General features: G+C 42.1%; 1 protein-coding gene across 1 annotated transcript in view; it reads right to left on the reverse strand.

Annotated features, from left to right (window-relative positions):
* Positions 1-1215: 1215 nt before the first annotated feature.
* LOC138206236 (spondin-1-like) overlaps positions 1216-25461 on the reverse strand; it is a 72395-nt gene continuing 48149 nt past the window's right edge. Inside the window, exons 7-16 of the mRNA XM_069162809.1 lie at positions 22954-23018; positions 20235-20436; positions 16403-16543; positions 15710-15785; positions 13882-14064; positions 7854-8024; positions 6104-6271; positions 5871-6029; positions 3539-3808; positions 1216-2563 (exon numbers count right to left, since the gene is read on the reverse strand). Coding sequence (XP_069018910.1) covers positions 2400-2563; positions 3539-3808; positions 5871-6029; positions 6104-6271; positions 7854-8024; positions 13882-14064; positions 15710-15785; positions 16403-16543; positions 20235-20436; positions 22954-23018 — 1599 coding nt within the window. The 3' untranslated portion in view covers positions 1216-2399. The remainder of the gene's footprint in view (positions 2564-3538; positions 3809-5870; positions 6030-6103; positions 6272-7853; positions 8025-13881; positions 14065-15709; positions 15786-16402; positions 16544-20234; positions 20437-22953; positions 23019-25461) is intronic.

The raw sequence follows: 25461 nt of genomic DNA on the forward strand, positions 1-25461 counted from the left end.
AAATCAATAGGACTAATGTAATATCTTATTGCGTACTGTATGTCCAGTAGGCTACACTTTAGACCGTTTATACACTTTATACAGTGTATTAAATATACCTTTATTTCTGCTTCTATTTTTTTTTCTTTATTTCACCCGTTTTAAAAAAATCTGTTTGTGTGACGGGTATTTTTTTTCGTGTGTTCTTACTTCTTTTTAACAGCGATATTCCCGCCGACTTTTCTGTGTTTGTTGGTATTTTTCCTCCTTAAACTAAACTGAAGTCTAAAATGCAAAAAAAAAAAAAAAAAAAGTTTAAGATTCATTAACAAAACCAGTTCAATAACAACAGGAATTGCACATTTAAAGTTTTTTTTTATTGTAAAGGTGGTTTCTTACAAAATAGTCACGTGATACAGAGGCAAAAGAAAAAGTCAAAAAATAAAAGAAAAAGGCCTGTAAAAAAAAAAAAAAAAAAAAAAAAGTTGGAGAAAACGTCTACAGAAAACACAACTTTGGTGATGACATTCTTCTTAAAACAGGAAAAAAAACCAAACAACTGCAACATAATTTGCTAAGTAATCCTAAAAAAGAAATTATCGATTTTACAGATCACCATGGCGACACAATGAAAAGCGCAATTAAAAAAAAAAAAAAAAAAAATCCAACAACACATGGAAATAAAAGTGTGTCGTAACCAAGGCCCCCCGGTAACAGTCTACTGTATGTTGAGCTATCCTACAGGTTTTAATACCGTAGAAACTTCTATATTCACTAATTTCTTCGGCACACACGTTGTTAGACGCGACACTTCTACGGCTCCGTCGGGTTTTGTGTCTTCAGGAAACCAACAAAAGGCAGATAGAGTCATTTAGCTATCTCGTATTAAGACAACAACTACAGCTGATAAAAGCGTAATGTCCAAAACAACGGGAAAACAAAAATAATCATCTTTGCACATGCTAAAATAAAGTCTTCTGACAGAGTGAGAGCTATCGCGGGTTTAATGCTACATCAGCTGAAACGACAGAGAAACATCAGTACAGTATAGAAAGACTAATTTTAACAGTATAAAACATCTCCATTTAAATGTCTCTGTATTAGGGAAAGTAGGTTTTTTTGTGTTTTTTTTTTTAGTAATTACATAACTGTCATTTATACGTGTTGGTTAGATATCAGATGTGCAATACATCCACAAGTCTTTACAGACTTCCTGTGTTGGCATCCATGTCTTGCAAAAAAAAAAAAAAAAAAAAATCATTATAAAAATCTTGAATTTCCTCTTTTTGTTGTAGTTTTCGATTAAGTAACTTAAAATATTATACGAGGTTCGATCAAAAAGTTTCGCGACTGCGGTTCAGGGCGGGGAAGCAATAACCGTAATAAATATAATAAGTTTTATATAAATTATAATGAGTTTTTTTGCGACTACTTACACGCGTGAGTCTTTTGCGATTTCCACCGAAGACTCGGGGAAAACAGCGAAGACGACCGTTGAAACGCCAAAGAAGTGTTTCCAGTGGGACTTTTTCACCGACGGTGAAGTTGGATTTTAAAGCTGCGAATTGATTGATCGTGAGAGAATCTTTATTTAAATGTTTTGATGTTATTCTGAAATGTGCGCGTGAGAACAATAACTTTATTCATTTTATTTAATTATAACTTTTTTGCGTAAAATCTCTGCAAGAAAGTGTGAATTTTTTTTTTTTTGGGCCACGAACAATAATAACCTGGAGAAAGTTCTAACTGGGGGAAAAAACAAAAGGTATATCCAGTCGTAGTGTCGTAATAATGGGATTTAAAGGGTCAAATGAAATCTCGGGACGTTATGTGGGAGCGTTAACGAGGTTTCATTTTTATTCTTTAAGTACGAGAAAAAAAAAAAAACGCTGCTGATATTTTTCCCCAGAAAACGGAGGCCGATTTTGGCGTAAAAATTCCCAGAAAATATCAAGATTCTAATTGCAGGTTTTTCCAGCTCGATTTTCTTACACCGGAGCCCTAAAAAAAAAAACCTTCTGAAGATAAATGAACAAGTTTGAGTCGGTGGGGAAGTTAAATGCAAGTTTTTTTTTAGTTTTTTTTTGCAGGACACAGACATTATACTTTCTAATACTTCCATTGTGGTCAAAAATAAAAGTCAGCCCTGTTTAACTAAATGTCTACAATGGCTTCACTAAACACGTCGTCATCACCTTCTTCCTTTCCTTCCCTCTTTTCCTTCCCCCTTCTCTCCTAAACTCGTCTTTTTTTTTTTCCTTCCAAAGTACGAAACCCCTTCAACTCACCTCACCTCCCTTTCACTATAAAAAAAAAAAAAAAAAAAAAAAAAAAAAGTCGATCCCCATCATCGTTCGTCATGAAACCCATATTTTCACATCCCGGGTAATTCATCCCTACTCGTAGCTCAGTAGCGCCCCCTAGCAGGGATGAACGTGACAGGCGCGGATCTCCTTGCGGTCCTTGCAGCCGGCCATCCCGTTGCCCTTCGCTCTTTTCTTCACCGTCATGAAACGCTCCTGGATGCCTCCTCCGCACGGTTTGGTGCAGTCCGTCCAGCTGGTCCACGGCTGCATCCGGCAACCTGTCGAGACCAAGTAATGGACAATAGGGGAGGGGGGGGGACAAGTTGAAGATGCAATCAGACACTTTGAGCACAGAAGATTTTTGGGGTATTTATTTCAAGAAAGATGTCATTTTAGTCAGCAAAATTCAATTTTGCCCCAAATAACTTTATTTACATGTTCGCTATTATCTGCGCGCAATAACTAAATCCAGTTTTTACCGCTTTCCTTCTCTTAATAATCGTGGCCTCGTGCGGTCTCCGAGTCTTCGACATTCGTTCGGTTTTTCTCCTTCAACATTTTCTACCTTTTTGCTGCGTGCGACCTAAAGTTTGCTAACTTGGGACGCAATTCCAACCAAACCACTGAACTCACAGCGACCGACGTCCGATTGGCTGTTTTATCCGTGTCGGCCAGATTATTTGGCAAAATCGATTTTGCTGCGTATAATTTGCACTACTTTTTGTACGCCTACAAAAACTTGGACTAAATACAAGAATCTGGGCTTTATTTTAGTTTTATTTTTAGTATTTCTGTGTTTGCTTGTGTTTTCTCACTTTCCGGCATTTTCTTTGTTCGACGCTTGCTTGTGTTTTTAAATGTATTTATTTTTCTTTTTTTTAAAATTTTTACAGATTTTCTTTTTTTAAGTTTAATATTGTTTATTTGCATGTTTTCTTAAAGTGTTTGGAGCTCTCGGGGCCTCCGTACGTACCAGAGAGAAAAACGAAACAGAAAATGTTATCGGAGGGGAAATATTGATTATTATGTGCTTAAACTGAGGCCAGAACGGATTTCAGTTTTTTAAATTTCAAGTATACTTCAACGGATTATACTTTTTCATGAAATTATAAGTCGTATGCGTTTAAAAAAAAAAAAAAAAAAAATCTTTTCATTGGTCAAAATTCAGCATTCACCACCAATAATAACGATTGTTTCATTTCAAATGTATAAATATTACTTGTGGCGGATTTAACAGATTTCCCACAACCCACCTGGCTGTTCCTCGACGGCGGCATCTCTTCCCTGTTTACCCCGTCGCCTCCTCTTTCCTCCTCCTCCTCCTCCTCCTCCTCCTCGCTCCTCCTTCGTTTTTGTCCGGCACTTCCTGATCTTGCACTTCTTCCTCTGGATGGTCTCGGGACAAGCGCTGCCCCCGAACTGGGGCTCCAGTTTGACCATGCGGGTCCGGATGGTGTGTCCTTTACCGCAGGACTTGTTGCACTCGGACCACTCGGACCACTCGGAGACCATGCAGTCGACGGCTGAGAGGAGGGAATAAATAAAAACAGATGAAGAGAGGCAGAAAATAAAGTTTGAGACTTGTTGACATAATAATAATAATAATAATAATAATAATAATAATAATTTTAAAAAACATACAAGTAAAACATTTTGGCTTGTAGAGTTGATAAACTCAAAGTTATGTGTGCGTCCCATCAAGGGTTGTTCTATTACAGCCTCCATGACACCAACCTTTAAAACGCTAACGCCCGAATACTTTCATACGAATCATTAATCAGTTCCGTGTTATAGAAAGCTGGACAGACGATACGTTTGTTTTTTTTTTAATGTTTTTTATTAAACTTGTACACTCTGCTTTCCTTCACAGCCAGAACCTGCAGATTTTATGCTCTCACTAAAAGTTAGCAATTTAGGTTTTTTGGTCCAGTAACAACTCCAATAAAGTTTATTTAAATAAGATGTCAGAAAGCCAGCTTCGCATTTTATATCGTGAGGAAAAATGGTTGGAAGATGCATCCGTTTTTACAGCCAACACCGCCACATGTATACATACAGCCGTCAAATACTCCCAACAATAACCGAAACAAGCCGAATGGATCTTTTAACAGCAGCCCTGTTGGAAATATGACTCGGACTGCATGACAGCTGACTTCAGGGGAAACCAATTGGGGATTACATTTTTTAAATGTATTTTTTTTTTACATTAAATCCATACATTGTGGTGAGTAAACAGAAATTGTTTGTTAACGTTGCCCCCTTCCCCAACTCTTATCTGTTAATAACCAATGTATTATTCAATTCTCCGCCGTTCCCCTCCGCCCCGCAAGTTTCCACCTTTTTCCCCACCGTGACATATGACTCTACATATTACCAAACGTCTGAGGGAGAGTGACAGGGGCCCATGTTGAATTATTACTGAACCACACTGCGGGCGAGGAGAATAAATCTCGCAGATGGGGAGCAGCTTCGTGATTTATGTCCGGAAAATGTGTCGGCGCCGCTGTTTTTGTACGTCCTGGAGGAATTCACTGATTAACAGGTCTGTTGTGTAGTTGTTTTAAAATTAATGTGTTTTTTTGTTTGTCTTTGTTTTTTTTTGCAGTCTGTCAAAGTTTTAATCAATGTTTTTAGTTATAACTAAAGAATTACTGGACTTTGGAGGCCGAGTCAGCTATTTGGGTCGACAAATGATTTAACGGGGACCTTTTTTTTCAAAAAAATATCTCAAATCTAGGTGGGACAGACATTTTGTTCTTCACAGCCAACCGTTACAGAATACACCGTTATATCTGAAATAAACGAATATATCGGTCTGGACAATTAGTTCTAGTTACCACAGGATGTTTCCTCACTATCATAATTGTGGCGAAGCAGCAGGATTTTACACCACAATTAACTTTTATGAACAGCTGACTTTAGTCAAACGGGTGAAAACGGCACGTGATTGTCACAATAAATCAAATATTTGTGACGAGCCTGAAAGTAGCATCAATAAAAAAGGGCAATCGATATAAAAGGAGGCCTTCAAAACAAACATAAAAACATAACCTACATCTCAGGAAACGAGCAGTTGGCTTAGCGCGCAACCTGTTGGACATTTTTAGACGCTACGAAACCAGATGGTCTAATTGACTCGTGGCAACACATTTATTATTGATCGCGATTATTTGAGCTGAACATAATCATTTTGAACAATCGCTAAAATCCACTCAACTGTATGAACGCAACCGGCATAGTACATTGTTTATTGTGATTATTGTCTAATTGTCAATGTCGGTATTTTTCTCTATAAATTTCAGAAATAGGCTTTTTTTTTTTTTATCTTAAAGTTGTTGTTTTTTTTAAACATAATTTCTGTTAAAAGCCATTTTTTATTTACACGTTCCAATATTTAATGCCAATAAATGGCTCTTGTCATTCATGAGATATAGTCGTATAGATAGTATAATAAAGAAAATAGTGTTAATAGTGGGATAAAATGAACAGAAAAAGACAATTCAACCATTAATCTCAGTTCTTATACTCCGAAGCGTTATTGAAACCGATCGAACCGACGGAAACGGTACAAAACAAAGTTCTTACGGCACTCGGGCAGCATGCACTTCTCCGTCTGCTCCAGCTCCTCGGCGCACTCGGCCGGGTCCGACTTCAGCATCCTCTGGCGTGTCCGTAGGCCCCGCCCACACGTCACGCTGCACCCGCTCCAGTCCGACCACGGCGACAGCACGCACGGGACGGCGTCTGCGGACGCACGGGCCGCAGGTTGTACCACGAGAGAAACGCGGTAACGACGGGCACGATAGTGAATTACTCACGGCACTCCGGCGTCATGCACTTCTCCACCTCGGCCACCTCGGTTTTGCACATGGACCCGTCGACGGGCGGCATCTTCACCATGCGCTCGCGCCGTCTCATGCCGATCCCGCAGGTGGCGCTGCAGGGGTCCCACTCGTTCCACTCAGTCACCACGCAGCTGCTGGGCGCTGCGGAAAGAGCCGGATATCGTTTTAGACGTGAACCTTTCCGCCGCCGTGCGGGTTGCGTCAGCAGTCATTTTTCATTTCGCCGAATTGATAATCGAAGAAGTTATTTTCACTCGGTGAAGTTTGGCGTTCGTGTTTTTGAACTTGAACTTGACTCTCAAAGCCAAACAACTTCCCCACCTGGTGAACAATTCCTGTGATTACTCGTTTTTTTTTATTTTTTTTTAAAATTTCTATTCATTGCTTTTAGATTTAACTCTGTGTTTCACGTCTCGCTTCGGTGTTGTTGTCCGCAGCAGTAAGAAGTTACATAAATTGTACCCATAATAGTGAAGAAGTTCACTCGTCCGACCTTCCCATTTTAACCCGAGAAGTAACACAGAAGTTTTCTTAAAGGATAACAAGTACGAGTTTGAATGCTGCTGCATAGTTTTGTTACATAAACGCTGTTTTATTATTCATTATTATTGTTGTTTTTTTTCTTTTTTTTTAACACGCAAGCAGTTTTTGAATGTTGCCGGGCTGCTTTTAAATAGTCGACTGAGAGAATTATCGGGCAACCGAGTTTTCAGAAGTAGTTTCATCGCAGAAAGGAAAAAAAAAAAAAAGTGCCTCTTCAGAGACGTTAAAAATCAGGTGATTTTGTCTTTTCTTTTTTCCTCTACCAATGTGGCCTTGTGGGTAATCCGAGTGTGACGTGTGGAGCAGTGGAAACTTGTGTGTCGGAAAACAAAAAAGAAAAGAAAATGTTCAGTCTCCTCGCCGGTTGTTTTTCCCGAAACTTTCAGAATCATTACCGCTTTTGCCGTCAGCTTCGTTGTTAGCGGGCGGCTCGCTTCGTACGCGCACTCGTCAAAAGTTGTGTTTTGAAAGCCTGTTATTACAGGTTTGTGTTTCCGTGTGTCGCATGTTACATCCTTGGTGAGCCTTGGAACTGAAAACTGTTTTTATGATGCACTTAAAATGACATATTTATGGAAATAAATTAGTAATAAATGCCCGGCAGCTATTGGCTTCAAGGTTTCCTGATCTTCATAACATTTAGGTGCAGCAATCCAAGAATTGTTTTCACAGCACCGCTGTCACCATAGCTTCACCGTATGTATGTACTGTATATATATACATTTTGGTGATTGTAATGGGAGTTCAGTCTGCAACGCCGTATCTTTTGCTCTACACGTTGAGTATTTTTCTGAGAAGAGATCGTAAATGTAGTTCTTGGGAGTAAAGTCCGGCGCGGGTTCCTCAAAGATCGACTTCCCATCACTGCTTTAAAAAAAAAAAAATGGACTCAAATTAGAATACAGAAAATTTCAATTCTACTCTTTTAGAAAATATGAACTTGATTAACTTAAAGTCAGTGTAATCACACGGATAAGCACCAGAGAATATTTTCATGATTAAACAACTGGATTGGTTTTTTTGTTGTTGTTTTTTTTACATTTTATATCAGTTTTCAGATTTGAACAGCTTCCAAACAAAAACTCTTCACGGTAATCCTCTTTTGCTCGGCGTGTTAAAACGTGTGACGGCTACGTGGTGGGCATTTGTCTTTCGGTTTCACTGAATCGGCGGAACTCACAGCACTCGTCGTTGACGACGCACTTCTCGGTCTCCTCGGTGTGGAGCTGGCAGAGCGAGCCGTCCTCGGGATACTGTTTGACGTATCGCTCCCTCGACCTCATCCCCATCCCGCAGGACACGCTGCAGGCCGACCAGCTGATCCACTCCGACATCATGCATGTCGAGGGCTCTGTCCGACGCCGGGGGAACAGAAAAAAAAACAAAAGAACAGATACCGTGAGAGAAATATATCGACATTTTCTTAATTCCCCCTCCCTCCCCCCCCATTTTACTTCACAATAGAAAAAAATAAAAATAAAGGGTCCTGCATTTGTAATAAGGAGCCGTTTTTTTGAAAATGTCATAATTTTGCAGGTTCAATTCCTCAAATGCGAGCGCTGCTGGATGTTCACCATTTATTTCAATGAGTAATCCTGAGCTGACTGCTACACATGTTGTTATCATTATTATTATTATTATTATTATTATTATTATTATTAGCAACACAATCTTTTCATTCTGCCTGGTTTGTACGTATGTACGTGTTACCATACAAACATAAAAAAAAACAAGAAACAAGTATAAACTACACAGATGTAAATCAAATATAAATATTCATGTATTTACAATGAATATATTTATGAACGACTTATTCCAGGTTTGATTTATGTATATATTATGTCATATTTTAGGTGAAACATTCATTTAGCTCGGCATCTGTTTGTTTTGTTTTGTTTGTTTTTTGCCGTCCATCAAACCCCCCCCCCCCCACCCCCCACCCCCCCGTCCACCCCCTCCACCTGACATGCATATTATGACGACACGCTGGGAAACCTGCAGCGAGTCCCCGATGGACCGTTTTCACGGCAGACATTTTTTGACTTTGAGGAAGCGCAGGTGTATTAATGCGTTCGTGCATGCTGGGTTCACAGCTTCCTAAATTGAGCTATCATTAATTGCACCGGTGCTTGTCGGACTATAATGAGTCCAAATTTCTGCCGTGGAAAAATGTCCACCACTTGAGTTATGTGCTCTTAAAAGAGAGAAAAAAAAAAGAAAAAGCCAGCCAGGTTTGACTCGGAGAGACACTTTAAGATCTTCAGTCCCAGTGCCTCCAATTACCCAGAAACCCTCCCCACACACTTATAAACCGGACTTCTCTTAAACTGCTGCTGAGATTTCACACCGCTCAGTCATAACAAAGTCCAGAAGTGCCATTTTCCAAAAGGTCTTCCTCAGAAAAAGTGCACCAGTTCTCTTTTTTTAATAAGGCCAGTTGCCTAAGGGGACAGTCCTATTCACAGCAGGAAAGGGGGCGGCGGGAGGAGGGGGGGGGGGGGCAAAGTCAATATGTATGACCTCGGCTTGCATCGGCTGAAAAGCGAAGCGCAGCTTCTCGAGCTTAACAAGCTGTATTTTATCACTATTAGCCGGCGTGGCGCTGCAGGACCTCCCTCCTCTTCACTTCCAGAGACTCGTCGTCACGAGTCTCAACTGCCTTTTTACCGCCGTCTCTTCGGAGAGCGATCGCCAGCGATTCAGACAGTAAATCAAATGAGGGGAAAAAATAAAAAATAAAAGGGAGGAAGCCTCGTCAAGGAGAGACGATTATATGCCAGAACAGACCTTGTAAATTAGATTTATTTTTTTTCATTTTTTTTTTTCAGGAATAGTGAAAGAACTGCGAGGTCCCTAAAGTGTGGATTTTCTCTTTTCGCTTTCCGCCCGCCGACCAAACCCGGAGAACAGCGTTGCTTACCGGCTGCGGCCTAATAGAGCAGAACTAAGTGAACCATTAATAAAAAGATACAGGTGTCTCCGGCTCGGACGAGGCCTCCGGAGAGCCAAAGTGTTTCTCCTCGGGAATATTTAATCGTCCTTTTTGGAGTCGAGGCCGTCCGTCCTGCCCCAGCGTGAAACCTCCCCCCCCCCCCCCCCCCCCCCCTCGCAATTATTAATCTCCCACACCGCTGCTAACGGGGCGCTAAATGAAAACAAAGGAGAGGTGCTCGGGAACAAAAAGCTCTCGGTGTTCGCTGTCTGATAGTCGATAAGAGGAGCAGGGAAGTGTGTGTGTGTGTGTGTGTGTGTGCGTGTGTGTGTGTGTGTGTGTGTGTGTGTGTGTGTGTGTGTGTGTGTGTGTGTGTGTGTGTGTGTGTGTGTGAAGCCTGGAACAACCTGACGGCTGGTAGACGTCCTGGGAGTGAGGAGTCGGGGAAGACGGACGCCGACTGTGCTGCCTCTCAGCATTTGTTCCCAAACTGACAACTTCACTGGGAAATTGGACAAAAGCAAACTCCCCGTTTTTGTTGTTGTTTTTTTGTGCGCTCGTGTGTGAGTTTGTTGGCGGATCGGGAGGGGTGGCGGGGGAGGGGGTGGGGGGGGGGGGGGTGTTACTTTCAGTAAAAGAGCATCAAACTGACAACTTTGACTCGAATCGGATAGAAAAGTTTCTCTTCTTGGACGACGAACAGGAAGGAAATGCGGAGAAAGTTCCGTCATCAGCTTTGATTCTGTGAACGAGAGGGATGGGACGCGATTATCCAATATTCAAATAGTCGTTATGATATATTAAAAAAAAAAATCGATTAGTACAGGCGACTGTCGTTCTTCCTCATTTCCGCTGTTGTTACCGGCGCCTGGTTGTAATGCGTTACTCCCGTCAGAAGGTGGCGGCGATGCGCCTAAAAGATGCCCGCTAGCCGCGATTTAATGGCACGGGGGAGAAGACGGACACGTTGTTCGTTGGAATTTTGTTGAGCGCAAGTTTGGGGCGCGAGCAAGCGGCAACCAACAGCGACGTCACCCGTTGGTTTGTTGAACGGCCGTTACGAAGCCTCGGGTTCGGAATTTTATTTGCTAGTTCGGAGCGGTTTTCGAACGGGAAGTGATCATATTTGGACGAGCTGGGGGGGGGGGCTGACTCAATCTGATTGGAAACTCGGCGATACTACGTCCCGCCCACCGATAGCTGTAACTAACTGTAAGATACGCCAGAAAACGAATAAGAAGGAGTGACTGGAGCTAACAACACCGAGAAACCTCGTGGAAAAAAAGGTATGGCACTTGGATTTTTATGAGAAGTTGAATGGGAGTCAATGGAGCCGGAGGCTTTTTGGAGCCGACCACCTCTAGTGGCCCTCGGTGGTACTGCAGCTCAAGGCACTTCCGCATCGGCCTTATCTTTCAGACCCGGAAGCTGCGAACACTTTGATATACAGTCAATGCGCGCAAATGAGTCGGGATATTTGATTAATAATCAATTTTCGAATACAAAATTTTGCTTAGAAACGCCCAAACCTGCTGTGAACCTCGACTTTGTCAAATATGTTTTTGTCTTTGCGCCAGTGCTTCCGAACTCTTAATTAGGGTTCCTGAACACACTCGGCCCTCCGGTTGTTCTGATTAGCTTTAACATAACAATGAAAGCACGGTTGGCATTGATTTTGCTTTTAGTTCCGAGACAAACACAATCAATTCCTGATTTAAGCATCCCGGAACGTACGAGGCCGCCCGGCATTAAGAGCTAATCCTCTTAATCTTTTATGTTTCAGTGAAATAATTAGGGTATCCAATCGCCAGTGTTTACTCCACGTAATGAGGGATTTACTGCATTTTTTTCGCGTATTCTCTTGATGGAACCAGATATGCGCGTTCGTCGCTGGTTTTATCGAGCCGCCGTCGGTTCCTGGCTGCAGATTCACTTTTCTAAATCACCCGTTTGCTTCACTTTTTTTTTTTTTTTTTTTTTTTTTTTTACCTGTTTCTTCACATTCGATAATCCTTCATTACAATAACTTCAGTTGTCACATAACGGCTGCGCGACGGAGATTCTGGATAAAATCACTCCGCCGGGCCGTGAAATATAAATGAGGGAGCAGCTTTTGTGGTTTAAGCCGAACGAGCCACACAGAGTCACCGAGTCGGGTTTAGTCAGGAGGAGATAAACACCTCCAGCTTTAATCTGCTCATTATTTTGAGGGCATTCAAACCAATTCAATATAAGTCTTGTTTAATGATTGTCACATGGAGCATTTACAAAAAAAAAAAATATTGTCATGATAATGATCCAAAATGAAGTGAAAATGCATCGTCTTTAGTAAAATGACGCCCCCACCCCCCTCTCCCCTCTTTTTGTCACAACTAACCGTGTGAGTTAAATATGTTTATGTCGTCGGCTTCACAAAAAGTTTGGCAATTTAAATAATTATTGTAAATATTTTGGTTAAACTCTACGAATTACATCGTTTCTGCAAACAGAATAATTTGTTCAACACGATTACCTAATTTACGACTGAAAGTTCCTCTACAGACATCCAGGCTTTAAGATATAAATGACTCTAATGTGAATATTAATTTGTGTCTAAATTTGCTATTTCCAGTAAAGGATGAAATCATCCTCCTTAAAATGACCTCTATGTTATTTCCCTCATTTAAAAACTCAAATGTATGCAGATATATTTCACCTCTCACTGATGGACACACTGTAAAGTCCATTTTGAGTGTATGTGCCACCGGAGGCTTCAACTTTTCCACCTCATCCTCGTGTCAGTTGAATTGAGCCAGGAATCGGCCTTCAAACTATTTGTGATGTCACAAACCATGATCGTAAGCCCGCCCCCTTAAAAATCAGATTTACAGTGAGCACAGAAAAACTTTATGCCTTCAACATATGAAAGTAAAAACAGCTTTCTAAACTGTGCAGAGAAGCTCAAATATTCAAATACAGAAACGAGAAGAAAAACACTTTTTTTGAGTGAAGTTCTTTAAAGTATCATATCAGACTGAATATCAGCTATTAAAAGTCAGAAAGAAAAAAAAAAAGTGCATTGAAGCAGGAGAACACAGAGACAAAGGCAAAGCTTTTTCCTCCTGTTTTTCTGTACTTTCAATTAAGTATTTCTGCTTGAAGTCTCTTTGATGAAAGACACTTTATTGATCCCGGAGGAAATTACCTTGGAAGGCTGCAATAGTTGAAATTTACTGGTAATAAAGGACATGGTCCAGGGCCCTCATTTATTGAGCTGCTAAAAGTCAAGCGTTGAACACGCGAGTGGAAGATGAAAGGAAAACAAAAACCCTTCACCGCTACCGTCTTTTTACCGCTATTCACAAAATGTATCAGAGAATTTACTCATTTTTGATGAGGAAAACAAAACCGTCTCCCACTTTACGTTGGTTAAGAGGAGGTTGCGGTTCAGAGCGGGAGGCGAGCAGGGTTTAAAAAAAAAAAAAATTATTTAACGGTAAGGGATGAAGTTCGGCAATTATCGGGATCGCAAACAAACGAGCAGAATAAGTAGTCCGTTGATTTTATTGCGATCGCTGTCTTCTTGTCGGCGCTGTTAACGTGGGACTGAATACTTTTAATTGGACCGTTTCTCTGAAGTGCCTCAAAGAGAAACGGCAGGATGTTGTTTCCGTTTCCTGTTACTTTATCATTACGTATTTATTCATACATAAAGAAAATAAAGGATGCGTTGCTCTTTTAAGTTCCTTTTACAGTAGAAGTGAGTCACTTGATAAATGTGTCTTAATTTTTCCAACTGTTGGGGAAAAACTTTTTGAACCTCCTAAATTAACACGTTGGGGAATTTTTAGATGTCATAACTTTGATAAATAATGGTCCGGCTGGTTTTCATAAGTGTTAACGCTCCTTATTGAGATAAAGCTTTCCTTTTCGGGTTCTGCTCAGAGGGAATTCAAGCGCAGTTACTGTCAATATAATGAGGGGAAATAAAGAACTATCTAGCGTTTGCATTTGCCATCCCAACTCCCAAAAAATAACGAATGTTGTTTATTGAAGAGAAACTGGCTGAAAATCATTACAAATCCTTCATTATTTGGATCTTAAAAGTTTTGTATAAAGGATCCTCTGCCAAGTTTAACAACAGCTAACCGCGGAAGAAATTTGAGGCCGTTTCTGACTTCTAACTTCGTCGCTTTACGTGCAAAAATACCCATCTCTAGTTGATGCAAGGTGGAAACGGGGTGTATAAGTGTGTGTGTGTGTGTGTGTGTGTGTGTGTGTGTGTGTGTGTGTGTACCCTCCATGCTGCATCCCGGCCCCATGCAGGGCTGGAAATCTTGAGTGTGGGGACACGGCACGCTGAGATCCAGCTGGGCCTTCAGCATCCTCTGCCTCATCCGGCGACCTTTCTCGCACGTGGCGCTGCTGCAGGCCGACCAGGGCGACCAGCCGGAGTAGATGCACGTCTCCGGTGTGTCATCTGAGACCACAAAAAAAAAATGTATATAAAAGATGAAGGGAAGGTGAACTGGGGCGAAGAACTTCTTTTCTTTTTTTTTTTTTCTCCCACGACTCAGAATCGTGCGGTTGATGTCGGCCGTTAAATTAGCTTTTACCAAAGAACAAAAAAACAAAAAAACAAAATTCTAATTCACTCCACTGAAGTATCTAAACTCGGGGAGGAGGGGGGGGTCGAAGAGGAAGAGGGTGATTTGTGAATGTCTTGTCCAATTAACAGCGGCAGCAGAGCTACGAGAAGCAGTGGGGGGGGGGGAGGTGAGGGGGGAGCAAGGGGAGAGAGGAGGCAGGTAAAAGGGGGGAGAGAGGTGGGATGATGTGAAAGCGTCGGAGACGAGTATCCGTTCAGGCTGATTCCCGCCTGAACGGATACTCGTCTCCGTAGTGTCATCTCGCTGGAGGGAAAGCGAGGACAGGTGGAGAACAGGGGGGTGGAGGGAGGGAGGGAATGAGGGGAGGGAAGGAAGGAAGCAAGCAAATGGCTCATGACTGACTGAGGAAGACATCTATTAGGCAGCAGGAGATCCTTGTTAAGTATTCTGCTGTGTGGGCAGAAATCCTGAACCCTACACTAAAGCCACTTCCAGTAAAATAAATAAATAAATAAATAAAAAAGCATAAAGCTCCTCATGCGGAGCTCGAAGCTCAGTCACGAACCAGCCTGTCCGACTCAGCTCGTCTGTGGGGGGTTAAGAGACGGTTTTAACAACAGCCCCCCCCCCAAAAAAAGGTTGTAATTGTTTAAACTAAAAGATGTTGAGATAAAAAAAAAAACTGCAATTTTTTTTTTTTTTTTTGTCTGTCTCTTCCAGAAAAGACATTAAAAGCAACACTGAAAGAAAACATACTTCATATCAACTTTTAAAAAATGACTTCTTGTTACATGTTTCTATTAGCTTTTGCTAAATTCAGGATTTTGTTTAACTTGAAATATAATTAATTGGAAAACCCTAAAATTACTGACATTATATTAAAGTCAGATTTCACTAATGAACTCTATGATTTGGTTACAAGTGTTGTGAACTAACTTTGAGTGACAGACTGAATTTAAACGGTAGTTACTGGACGTAAACTGCAGTTCTACGTTGGTGTTTTGTTCGGCAGGCGAAACACCGAAGTACCAAAACACCAACACAGATTTCATCTCCTGAAAAACATCCGTGTCGAGAGTCTCGGGATCTCCGCTGCTTCACGGAGTATCAAGTCTATTTGATGAGGACGGGACTCGATCTGCACTTGTGCATCGCAAGACACAAGAGTCCCCGCAGTGTCTGCTCCGTCTGTGCAGCTAAGCGAGACCTCCATAGTTACGGCGAATGTTGTGCAAACACAAAAAAGGGGAATCCGAGGAGACGGTCGAGTTCAAAGAACATGAAGGAATGTAATATCGTGTAATGAAAGGGTTTTAAATAATTAAACACTCCGTTGAACTCTTCAAGCTAATCTACTGGATCTTGTTTGGGGGTCCTTCCCTGAAGAGCTGTAATCAGGAGTGTGTGTCTGTGTAGTGTGTGTGTGTGTGTGTGTGTGTGTGTGTGTGTGTGTGTGTGTGTGTGTGTGTGTGTGTGTGTGTGTGTGTGTGTGTGGTGTCCGTGCATTCACTGTACCTTCCTCCTTCTCCTCCTGTCCAATATCGGCCACTATGTCGTCTATGGTGTCTGGCACCACGTTGCACTGCTCCCCCTGTGCACACAAAGGAAAAGCTCAGGACACACACTAACACACACACACACTAACACACACAAACCCACACTAACACACACACACACACACACACACACACACACACTAACACTCACTAATCCACACTCAGCCACACTAACACACACTGACACACACACACTCACCCACACTAACACTCACCCACACTAACACACACTAACCCACACTAGCCCACACTGACACACACACACACACACACACACACTAACACTCACCCACACTAACACACACTAACCCACACTAACACACACTGACACACACACACACTAACACTCACCCACACTAACACGCACTAACCCACACTGACACACACACACACACTAACACTCACCCACACTAACATACACTAACCCACACTGACACACACACACACACACACACACTAACACTCACCCACACTAACACACACTAACCCACACTAACACACACTGACACACACACACTAACACTCACCCACACTAACACACACTAACCCACACTAACAGTTTTTTTTTGTGCAGGGCTGAGCTAAAACTTAAAAAATATCTACAGTGAATGCGATTTTTCTAATTCGTATAACTCGCACACAACATATTTACCTTTCTAGCGATACGCTCCACCACCACTTTGGCCACGGGCGTAATGGCCCCGCCCTCCGGGTCGTAGAACGGGCTCTGGGGATGGTCCAAACTGGTCAACGGCCGGATCTTCTCCTGCGGGTTGATGGGCTTGTTTGGCGACTGGAAGAGGTCAAAGTAAGGCTGCAAGTGAGCTACCAAGAAATACCAAACATAGAAAATACACTGGCATACCCGTATTTATTTATCATCAACATCTACAGCATTTTAGCATCTTTCAGCTCGTTATTTTGGTTTACCTTCAATGTTAAAGGTTAAGGTTTAGGATTAGATGAGTCTGGCTTTTAAATTCAAATGAATTCTGCCTTTTCATTTAATATTTCACCTTTCAATAAAGGTTCTTAAAACTTGATGAGCTTCGATAGTTTAAAGTAAAAATAAACAAAAACAAAAACACATACTTGTAATTTAAGATAAGTCGGCCTTTTTATTTCTTTAAACTTTTAGCTTTAGGTGCACTGGTGTTGCACATTTTTCGGTTTCAAGTTTTTAACTGTACGAGGCTGTTGCGATTTACCGAACTACTTTTCTGTGAACTGAATTTGAACGGCTACAAAAAAAAAAAAAAAAAAAAAAAAAAAAAAAAAAAAATGTGGGTCATAACTTAATGACTAATTAAAAAAATGTGGGTTCAAATGTAAAACCGGTTGGGAACTTATAAGGTGATAATAGCTGAGTTTGCAGCTCCGTGTGTTCCTCCCAGGTGGCCCAAAAAAAACCAACAACAACATATGTAAGTGAGTGTTTACCCCCCTGTAACATTTCAAGCTTCCTGGTCAAAAAAAATAATGAAAAAAATATCTGAGGCATGTTATCACCCAGCAGAAGGCACTGAAGGAATTCTTCAACCTTCTCCTTTTCACTCGTCGTCTCCCCAGGTATCGGATGTCACGGAGTTTCAATGTGAACCTAAAGCTGAATCAGCTCTGACGGCTCTTTAACGATCGGGTAAAAGGGGGAGGGAGGGGGGGGGGGGGGGGGGGAGGAGGTGGTGTGGGGGTGGGGGGATGCGAAAAATAAGACGCAATGGGTGAAGATCAGGTCGTGATTTGAAGGGGAAACGACTCCCACCCTTCTCCACATTAGCATTGTGCAAAATCATGCACTCTCGGTGTAGAGAGAGAAAAAAAGGGGGAGTTGGGGGGAGGGAGGTAAGGAGGGGAGGGGGGCGGGGGGGGGGGGGTTGTCCTGGAGGAAAACATCTGCTCGTGTGTATTGTGCATCAAATACGCCGGAGGGCGAAGAGAGTCTCTCAGCCCCTCCGACCCGAGGAACGGTTAGAGTAATCAAAAGTTAAACAGCCAAAATTTAGGGCATGGGAATTATTTGTGGGACGAGAATACTAATCCACCAACAGCAACAGAAGTGAATGCATGTCTGTGAAACAGGCTTTTGAGAAAAGACAACAACATCATTTCTCTTAGGGAGGGGAGGGGTGGGGGGGGTGATTAACGGTGCAGCAGCAGTAGTACAAAGTTGAATTAATTAAACAAAAAAAGTAATTATACAGCACGAGCGGTTTGATTTTATACTGACCTAAAAAAAAAAAAGAAAAAGTGAGGTGGGCAGGTGTAAAAACAAAAAAAAGGTCTGAAATAGTCACCTCCACTGTTTTTTCGCATAAGCCACCTGGTCCACGGCCTCTTTTACTGTTTGATCTCCGTATGCATCATTTATATCCATTTAAACACCCCCCCCCCCCTTCATAAAGAGATTCATGGTTTGTTTTTTTTTTCATTTTTTTTAACAGGTGTGTGTTTCGTGTATTCTTGGAATAAAAACCTCTACGGAGACGAAGACAAAAAGACAGAAACATGTGACAAAACATGAATCATTCCCTTTGTTGTTTCAGGCTCAACTCAATTGCGTCATTTTCTGAGTGTCAAACCGGTTTTCGATTAAATATATGAAGCAGGACTCGATGACGCAAAGTAAAATACGTCTGCAGGGGGAGTACGAGACCAGAAATAAAGTCACGTCCTCATCTACGACGCCGTAACAACAAAGTCGGCGATTCTCTTTGTGGTTACGCGTTAGTTTCCTCCTCTCGCGCTCTTTTCCACGCGTTTCCTGTCTTTTTCAACTGCACTGAAAAAGACGACAAAAATCGATTTATTTAAAGATTCTTCGTGTTTGAAAAGATCTCATCTCCCGTAGATCGTGGAAAAACTCCTTTACTTTTAATGTCCGCAAAACAGTTGCCTTTTTATACCGTTGTTGTGTCTGCACACTTTCAAACATCAGTCTGTGGGTGGCGGTCTTTTAATGTCTAGCGGTAAAACTTTAAAATAATACATTCTCCTTTCCAGAATACAGAAGACATATTAACAGCTTGGAAAATGAGGCCTTTGCAGGTTCAAGGAAATCAGCAATATCTCATCTATGCCGAGTATATCTTGGAATAGTCGTCCACATGCGGGACACAAAAAAACAAACGGATGAAGTGTGACAGTGTTGCTCAAAAGTTTAAAAGGTTGAGAGTATTTGATGGTAAAAAAAAAATCAGGCCCGGACACACTGCCGTGATTACAAAGTAACAGAAGATGAATTGAAGGAGGCCTGTTATTTTTTAAAATTTTGTTTGAAAGGTATTTCGCCTCCCCTCTGCAGAATAAAGCTCCTCGCTTATTCATGAGCTTGTAAACTATAAATAAATTGCTCTGGTCTCCAAAACAGCGGGTGCATATGGATGAGCACCTTTCATTCCGATGGATGTAGGAAAGTAAAGAAGAAGAAGTAGTCACGGTAACAAACAAATGGAAGTCAGGAAAATAACGCCGTGATGTTTTGATACGAATGAATGATGGCGGCCGGCGGTAAACCTCACAGTAATGTGCAATCGGCTTTTATGGTCAGGTCTCAATAAAGCGCGAGTTTTTACCTCTCAGACTTCACTTTAAAGATACGACTGGTTGTTTGGAAACAAAACATTTCACATTTTCTTCGGCCGGTGGTGAGCTCACGAAGACGAGTTTAACGAGGCTAACATTTGTCCAGTTCACGTTGCAGTTTTGGAAAACGTTCAGCGATGAGCTTTTCAAGCAAAAAGTACTTTGTGGATATTTGCTGGCAACTCCTCCACTATTACTCGAACAACAAGCAAACGGCTTTTAGGTGTATTACCGCCACCTTCTGGTGGTGATACCATATTACTACCTGGTCAAAATAAACTGCTTATTTTTGTATTTTTCAGTGACTCTTTAAAAACAAAAACAAATCACAACCAATCCCTGATGGCGTTTGTGACGGCAGGACACGTACGAGAGAGCTCAGTGCGGGAGCCTTGATTTTCTGTTGTGGTATTTATAGGTCATTATGGCGTGTTTTTATGGAGAGGCATCTCCGCCGCCTTCGTGTGACGGGACACGAACACTTCTATTTCAATCAATATCAATATGAAATAATCCAAATTACACTGCTTGATCAGCGTTACATGCGTTTTTGTGGCCGTTGGTTCGTGCTCATTTGTGATTTCACTTGACATGTGCATTATGTAAAACAAAATGTGTCAATGGAGCCCATTGAAATGTTTCAGAAAGCCTTCCCCCAAATATTTGACGCCAAAATGTATAATTTTTTTTCTAGAGGCAGTTTCGACAGCACCGATGTGACCTACGGCCGCGTACTTAACATTGTTTTGGAGCTTTTTCTTCGAGCTATTTTGCAATAATTCCTCCGTGGTGCCCGTGACGGCCATAGACCGAGAGTAAAACGTTGACAACGAACGCAGGACTTCCAGGGAATTTTCTACCGCCGCAGGTTCGAGACATTTGAACTGATTAGGATACGTTACCTCATACGTGACGCCGCTGTCGGTGCCTGCGTCCCACGGTATGAGGTCCGTCACCAGTCTCTGGACCCAGCCGCACTCCTTGGTGCAGAGGTCCTCTCCGGAGAGCCCCACGTTCCAGTCCGGGCTGGGCCCCAGCATGGTGAGGAAGGACATCAGGTGCCGGGTCCGGTCCACCGAGAACTCTGCCGACGGAGCTGCTCGCCTGATTAAAAAAGAGCGCATTCGCCTCATTAGAAGCCGTTTTATATATTAAACTACCTGCTGTGGCGATTTCGGTGAAAAGTTGCCGACCTCTGACCTCAACCATCTAATTGCTTCAAAATTGAAGCTCTGAAATATCCAATTAGTGGCAGAAAAATAGCTCGTTATTAGATATTCTCTTCGGGTGGTGTGGGTACGGTAATAAGGTAAAACGGAAGTTCCCGTACAGGAAAAAAACACAAAAACTGTCATTGGTATCTGAATTACCGTTTCTTAACCGAGACGTAAGTGCAAACACAACTATTTCAGAAAAAAAAAAAAAAAAAAAGACAACTTTGCATAGGAAATTGAAGCAAATGAGCTCGTGTGTGTGTGTGTGTGTGTGTGTGTGTGTGTGTGTGTGTGACACTCGCAGCGAGAGTGTGCGACCGTGTGTGTGCGCTGCGCATGTGTGTGAATGTTCTCATTAGTAAAAATAATAGTGGCACAATATATCGCAAATGACAGAGAACGCTAGCAGGAGTAATTAAACAGATGTTTGGTGAAAGATACAGTACATTAGTGTGTGTGTGTGTGTGTGTGTGTGTGTGTGTGTGTGTGTGTGTGTGTGTGTGTGTGTGTGTGTGCGCTGAAGGGGAGAACTGTGATAAGTTTCTAATTGCTCTTGAACTAATTCCAAAGAGTGCACAGGATGCCAGAATGTGCAACGATTCAGACGAGTCAGCCCGGCTTTTAAGAGGCGTATAAAAGAAGCCATCATAAAACAATTAAGAATCAAGTTTATTAAAATTCATACATTACAACACAGTAGTATTTTAATTATAATTTATAGCTCATTGAGTCAGACAGAAACTTTATTTCCCAAAACTTTGACGTACTTTTTCTGCTAATTCAGAATTTGCCGTTTTATCGAATGGATATCCCGTAACAAAGAAATATAATTTCTCTATTATTGATCTGGCGAAAATAACATATTGATCGCTTGAGCAAGTCTTTGTTTGCTTTCAGCCAAACGGATTATTTTCACGCTTTAGAAAGAATACGCCACGGAATAACCGTGAAAAAAAATAAAATAAAAATATGACCGGGCGGCTTTTTTTCGACGAGTCAGAGTGATTTATTGTTTCAACGCCGGCCTCGAAAACACTTCACTGTTCATGAATAGAGAAAAATCCCAACCGTTTTCTAAAAACCCCAAGGTTGTGCAGTTTTCTTCCACCGACGGAGAAGCGTGTAATCCTTCAAGTAGAGTTTACAAAAGAAATAAGGAGGTACACAGATTTTACACGGCGGCAACATTTGTAAGGCTGAAAACGTGATGAATAAAATGATCAACACATCCATCAAGGGGGACGTGGACGTTCACGGCCGACTACATTTACAGTGGAGAATGTAAATACCTCCGTTGGTGAGAGAGGGAAAATAAAAAAAAAAGTCGACTTAAAGCACATCGTAACAGTATTGACCTGGAGAGGTCGCCTACTTTTTTCCGTTTCCGTTTTGTCTCTCAGCTGGACTGTAGGAAGTACGACTATCGGCCACCAGCTGGTGGTTGTGTGTTACTGTTGGAAGTGATATCATGAACTATTTTTGCTGCCCACCCGCGCAGTTGCCGGACCGATGAATTTACACTTAACAAAACGGTAGGATTAACCCGGTTAGTGAACAACATCCAGAGGCAGCTCTATTCACAGCAGAAAAATGCTTAAAACTTAAGGTTCTTCTTGGATTTTACATTCGGGGAAATAAGTGTCAACTAACTGCAACGACGCCGCATATTTGGATCGTCATTTTGGGATTTTTAAATAGCTATTAAGGAATAAAAAGATTGACTTATTATCTTATCGTCCTTGTTTTGTTTTGAGTTTTACCACTGACCACCAGAAGGTGGCGGTAATTCACCTAAAAGCTATTTACACAACTGTTATCCATAAACGAAAGTAGGAGAGGAAGAACACGTTCTTCACCAGGCGCCGGTTTGCGGCTCTATGAGATTAGGTGCTACGGTACCAACACGGTACCAACAGTACCAACATGGTACCAGCGGTACCAACACGGTACGTCATAGGAAGTAAATGAATAGTAGGTACTGGACGCAACTGCAGTTCTATGAGGAAGTTCATATTTTGCTTCTCATCAGATTTCTCAAAGGCAAAGATTTGCAAAGTTTGATGGCATTTGATGAGTGAGTTTATGGTGTGAAGATGTCTTTGTGTGTGTGTGTGTGTGTGTGTGTGTGTGTGTGTGTATATATACATGCAGCGGTGGGAGGTTTGCTCTTCGAACAATAGTCGACCGGTTCCCAACAAAATATCAAATAGTAGTTTTGCTTGAAATTCGTATCCATAAAGTGTATACATTTGTTTATTTTTGTAATTTTTTTTATTCAATCTGAATTAGAATTTTTGGTTTCAAATTTTTAACGCGTTTCTCATCCGCATCGGGATAAAAAGCGCGGATCCGTATCGCAGAAGCGCCTCTTCCCCTTTTAGTGAAACTGACATTGAGGGATACTCACAGGTTGAGCGGCTGCCACGCCGGCCACTGAGCCTTCGTTTTGATGACAGTCAGTACTTCATCTCCCTGCAGAGAGAGAGAGAGGGAGGGGGAGAGAGACGGAGAGAGACAAGAAGTCATTTGTCACTAAATGGATGACTATACCGGGGACAAAAAAGAAAAGAAAAAAGACACGTTGACAAGGAAAAAAGGGCCAAAATTGACAAATTGACATGACTCAGGGTGAGTACTCTCATCCAAGGACGGCAAAAGTGTGTGTTCCACTCATCAAAGGGGCTTAAGAGCCTCGGACAAAGTGTGTGTCTTATCAGGACAAAATGGCTCTGCTGCTGCTTTATAATAACCGTCTGTCATTGTGGTGGAGAGAAACCTCTCGCTCGGCAGTCCACGCGGGGGCGAGCGAGCGAGCCCGCTGTAGTCTCGCTGTGGCATTACGGGCCACTTTATGGACCGCGCGACGCATTATCCAGCGCGACGCATCGCGTCTAATTATTCAGCCTGAAAGCAGGAAGACAAACGAAGGATTTGGAGAGGCAGCAGCAGCTGATGGGAACTGAATTGGAAAGTCCGAAATGTGCCCTCTCTGGTTTAATAAGAGCCTTTATTGTGTTTTTCCTCCACTTATCCGTCTTTTTATTTTGTCTCCTTTAAATGCATGCGCACACACCCGCACACACACACACACACACACGCACACACACACACACACACACACACACACACACACACACTGCAAACTGCTTCAGTTTTGTCCCAAAAAAATTCACTTTTTCTGGTTGACTGAAGATTCCACAGTCACCTTGAAAGCCTCCTCTCTTCCCTGGGGCGGCGTGGAGAAAACAACAGTGTGTGTGTGTGTGTGTGTGTGTGTGTGTGTGTGTGTGTGTGTGTGTGGATGAAGACAAGTTTACAAGTCGGAGTCCATCTTCCATTCAGAGCTCTGCGGCTTCTCTGGCCTTAGACCTCACCCAGCTCTCTCTCTCTCTCTCTCTCTCACACACACACACACACACACAAACACACACACACACACACACACACACACACACACACACACACACACACACACACACACACACGAGACATCCCCTTCCTGGCGTGGTAAACATCGCCTACGTGACATTCGCTTAGACTGACGGGACTGATTGTTTTCCAGATGTTAGTCATACCCTCCCCCCCCACGTGTTGCCGTGGAAACGGAGATCACACTACCAAAAAGTCGTATATTTCGAGAGCGAATAACCCCACAATATGAAATGCACTTCGATGAGATATTTTATTTAGTTGGTATAATTGCAATATTGCTTCATTAGAACAGGCGTCTCTTTTAGTTGTTTTGGACATCAACAACAGACTGACCTGCGTCAGCACGAGTCTTGTCTCAATTCTGGTTGCCATGGTTTCGGCTCTGCTGCCAGCGGTTTTGCGTGTCTTTCTGGACTCGGTTCATTTTCTATATATATATATATATATATATATATACACACAAACACACATATACATAGCTCCCTAAACAGACGTCCATGATTCACCATCAACCAGCTCCACGGAGCTGCACTGAGACTGAGAGACAAGAGATGCAAACGCTCGCCGCTCTTTATGGAAAGTTATATAACGCAACATCAAACAATATGGACGTGAACCGTCTCATTCTACTTCTCGTTTGGAAATATATTGGTATATCTTAAAAAGTCAAGATAGTCTTATGAGCCTTAGCTCATCGCGTCGTCCAACGGGGGCCCGGGTATAAGTTGGGGCTCCCAAATCACTTCACGTTTTTTGGGAACCATGTCAAAATACTGATAAAAAGCTTCTTAATTTGGTTCGTTTTTCCAAATGTAAATACACCAACGTGATCAAATAACACTTGCATACGACCAAACACCAGTCGTCCCGTGTTGTTCCCACCTCCGTAACTCAAATGCCTGAAAGTCGATAATTACTCGTTTTTCCACTTTCCAGAAGAAAAAAAACATACTCGCAGGATAAAGTAATTTTTCTCTTTCGTTCATTCATTCCTTTCTACCATCTACCACGATCGCACAACTCCAAATGGTCTTTTTTTTTCAATTTAGGCCAAAAAAACAACCCCCAGTCCAGCACATTTCATGGCAGAACCTTCAACCGGTATTAAAATGCTTTGCGGAGGCCAGTCGGAGATGCAAATCTTCCCCGTAATGGTCTTGTTTGTTTATGGTAATTATCGTAATGGCACAAAATGACTGTGATTTGCCAATGTTTAAATGCACATTACATTTTCATGAATGTTTCCAAGGATTGGAGAACGGAAAACGGAAACAGAAAATTGTGGGGCAGAGAGAGAGAGAGAGAGAGATGAGTTTAATGGAGGCCAGAGAGAATCTGAGTAACGTTAAAAACGGAGAGGAACCCTACTTTCACTCGCCTGCACTACAACGCCGCTGTCACTCCTTTTCCTCCACTGCCGGCTCTTTTGTTCATCTTCCCGAAGGACTTCCAGTTGAAGCGATTTGACTCTTTCATGGCTGAC

The sequence above is a fragment of the Embiotoca jacksoni genome, unplaced genomic scaffold (assembly GCF_022577435.1).
Source record: "Embiotoca jacksoni isolate LCO1_2020_lvr unplaced genomic scaffold, fEmbJac1.0.p SCAF_3, whole genome shotgun sequence".
In the NCBI taxonomy this organism is placed as follows: domain Eukaryota; kingdom Metazoa; phylum Chordata; class Actinopteri; family Embiotocidae; genus Embiotoca; species Embiotoca jacksoni.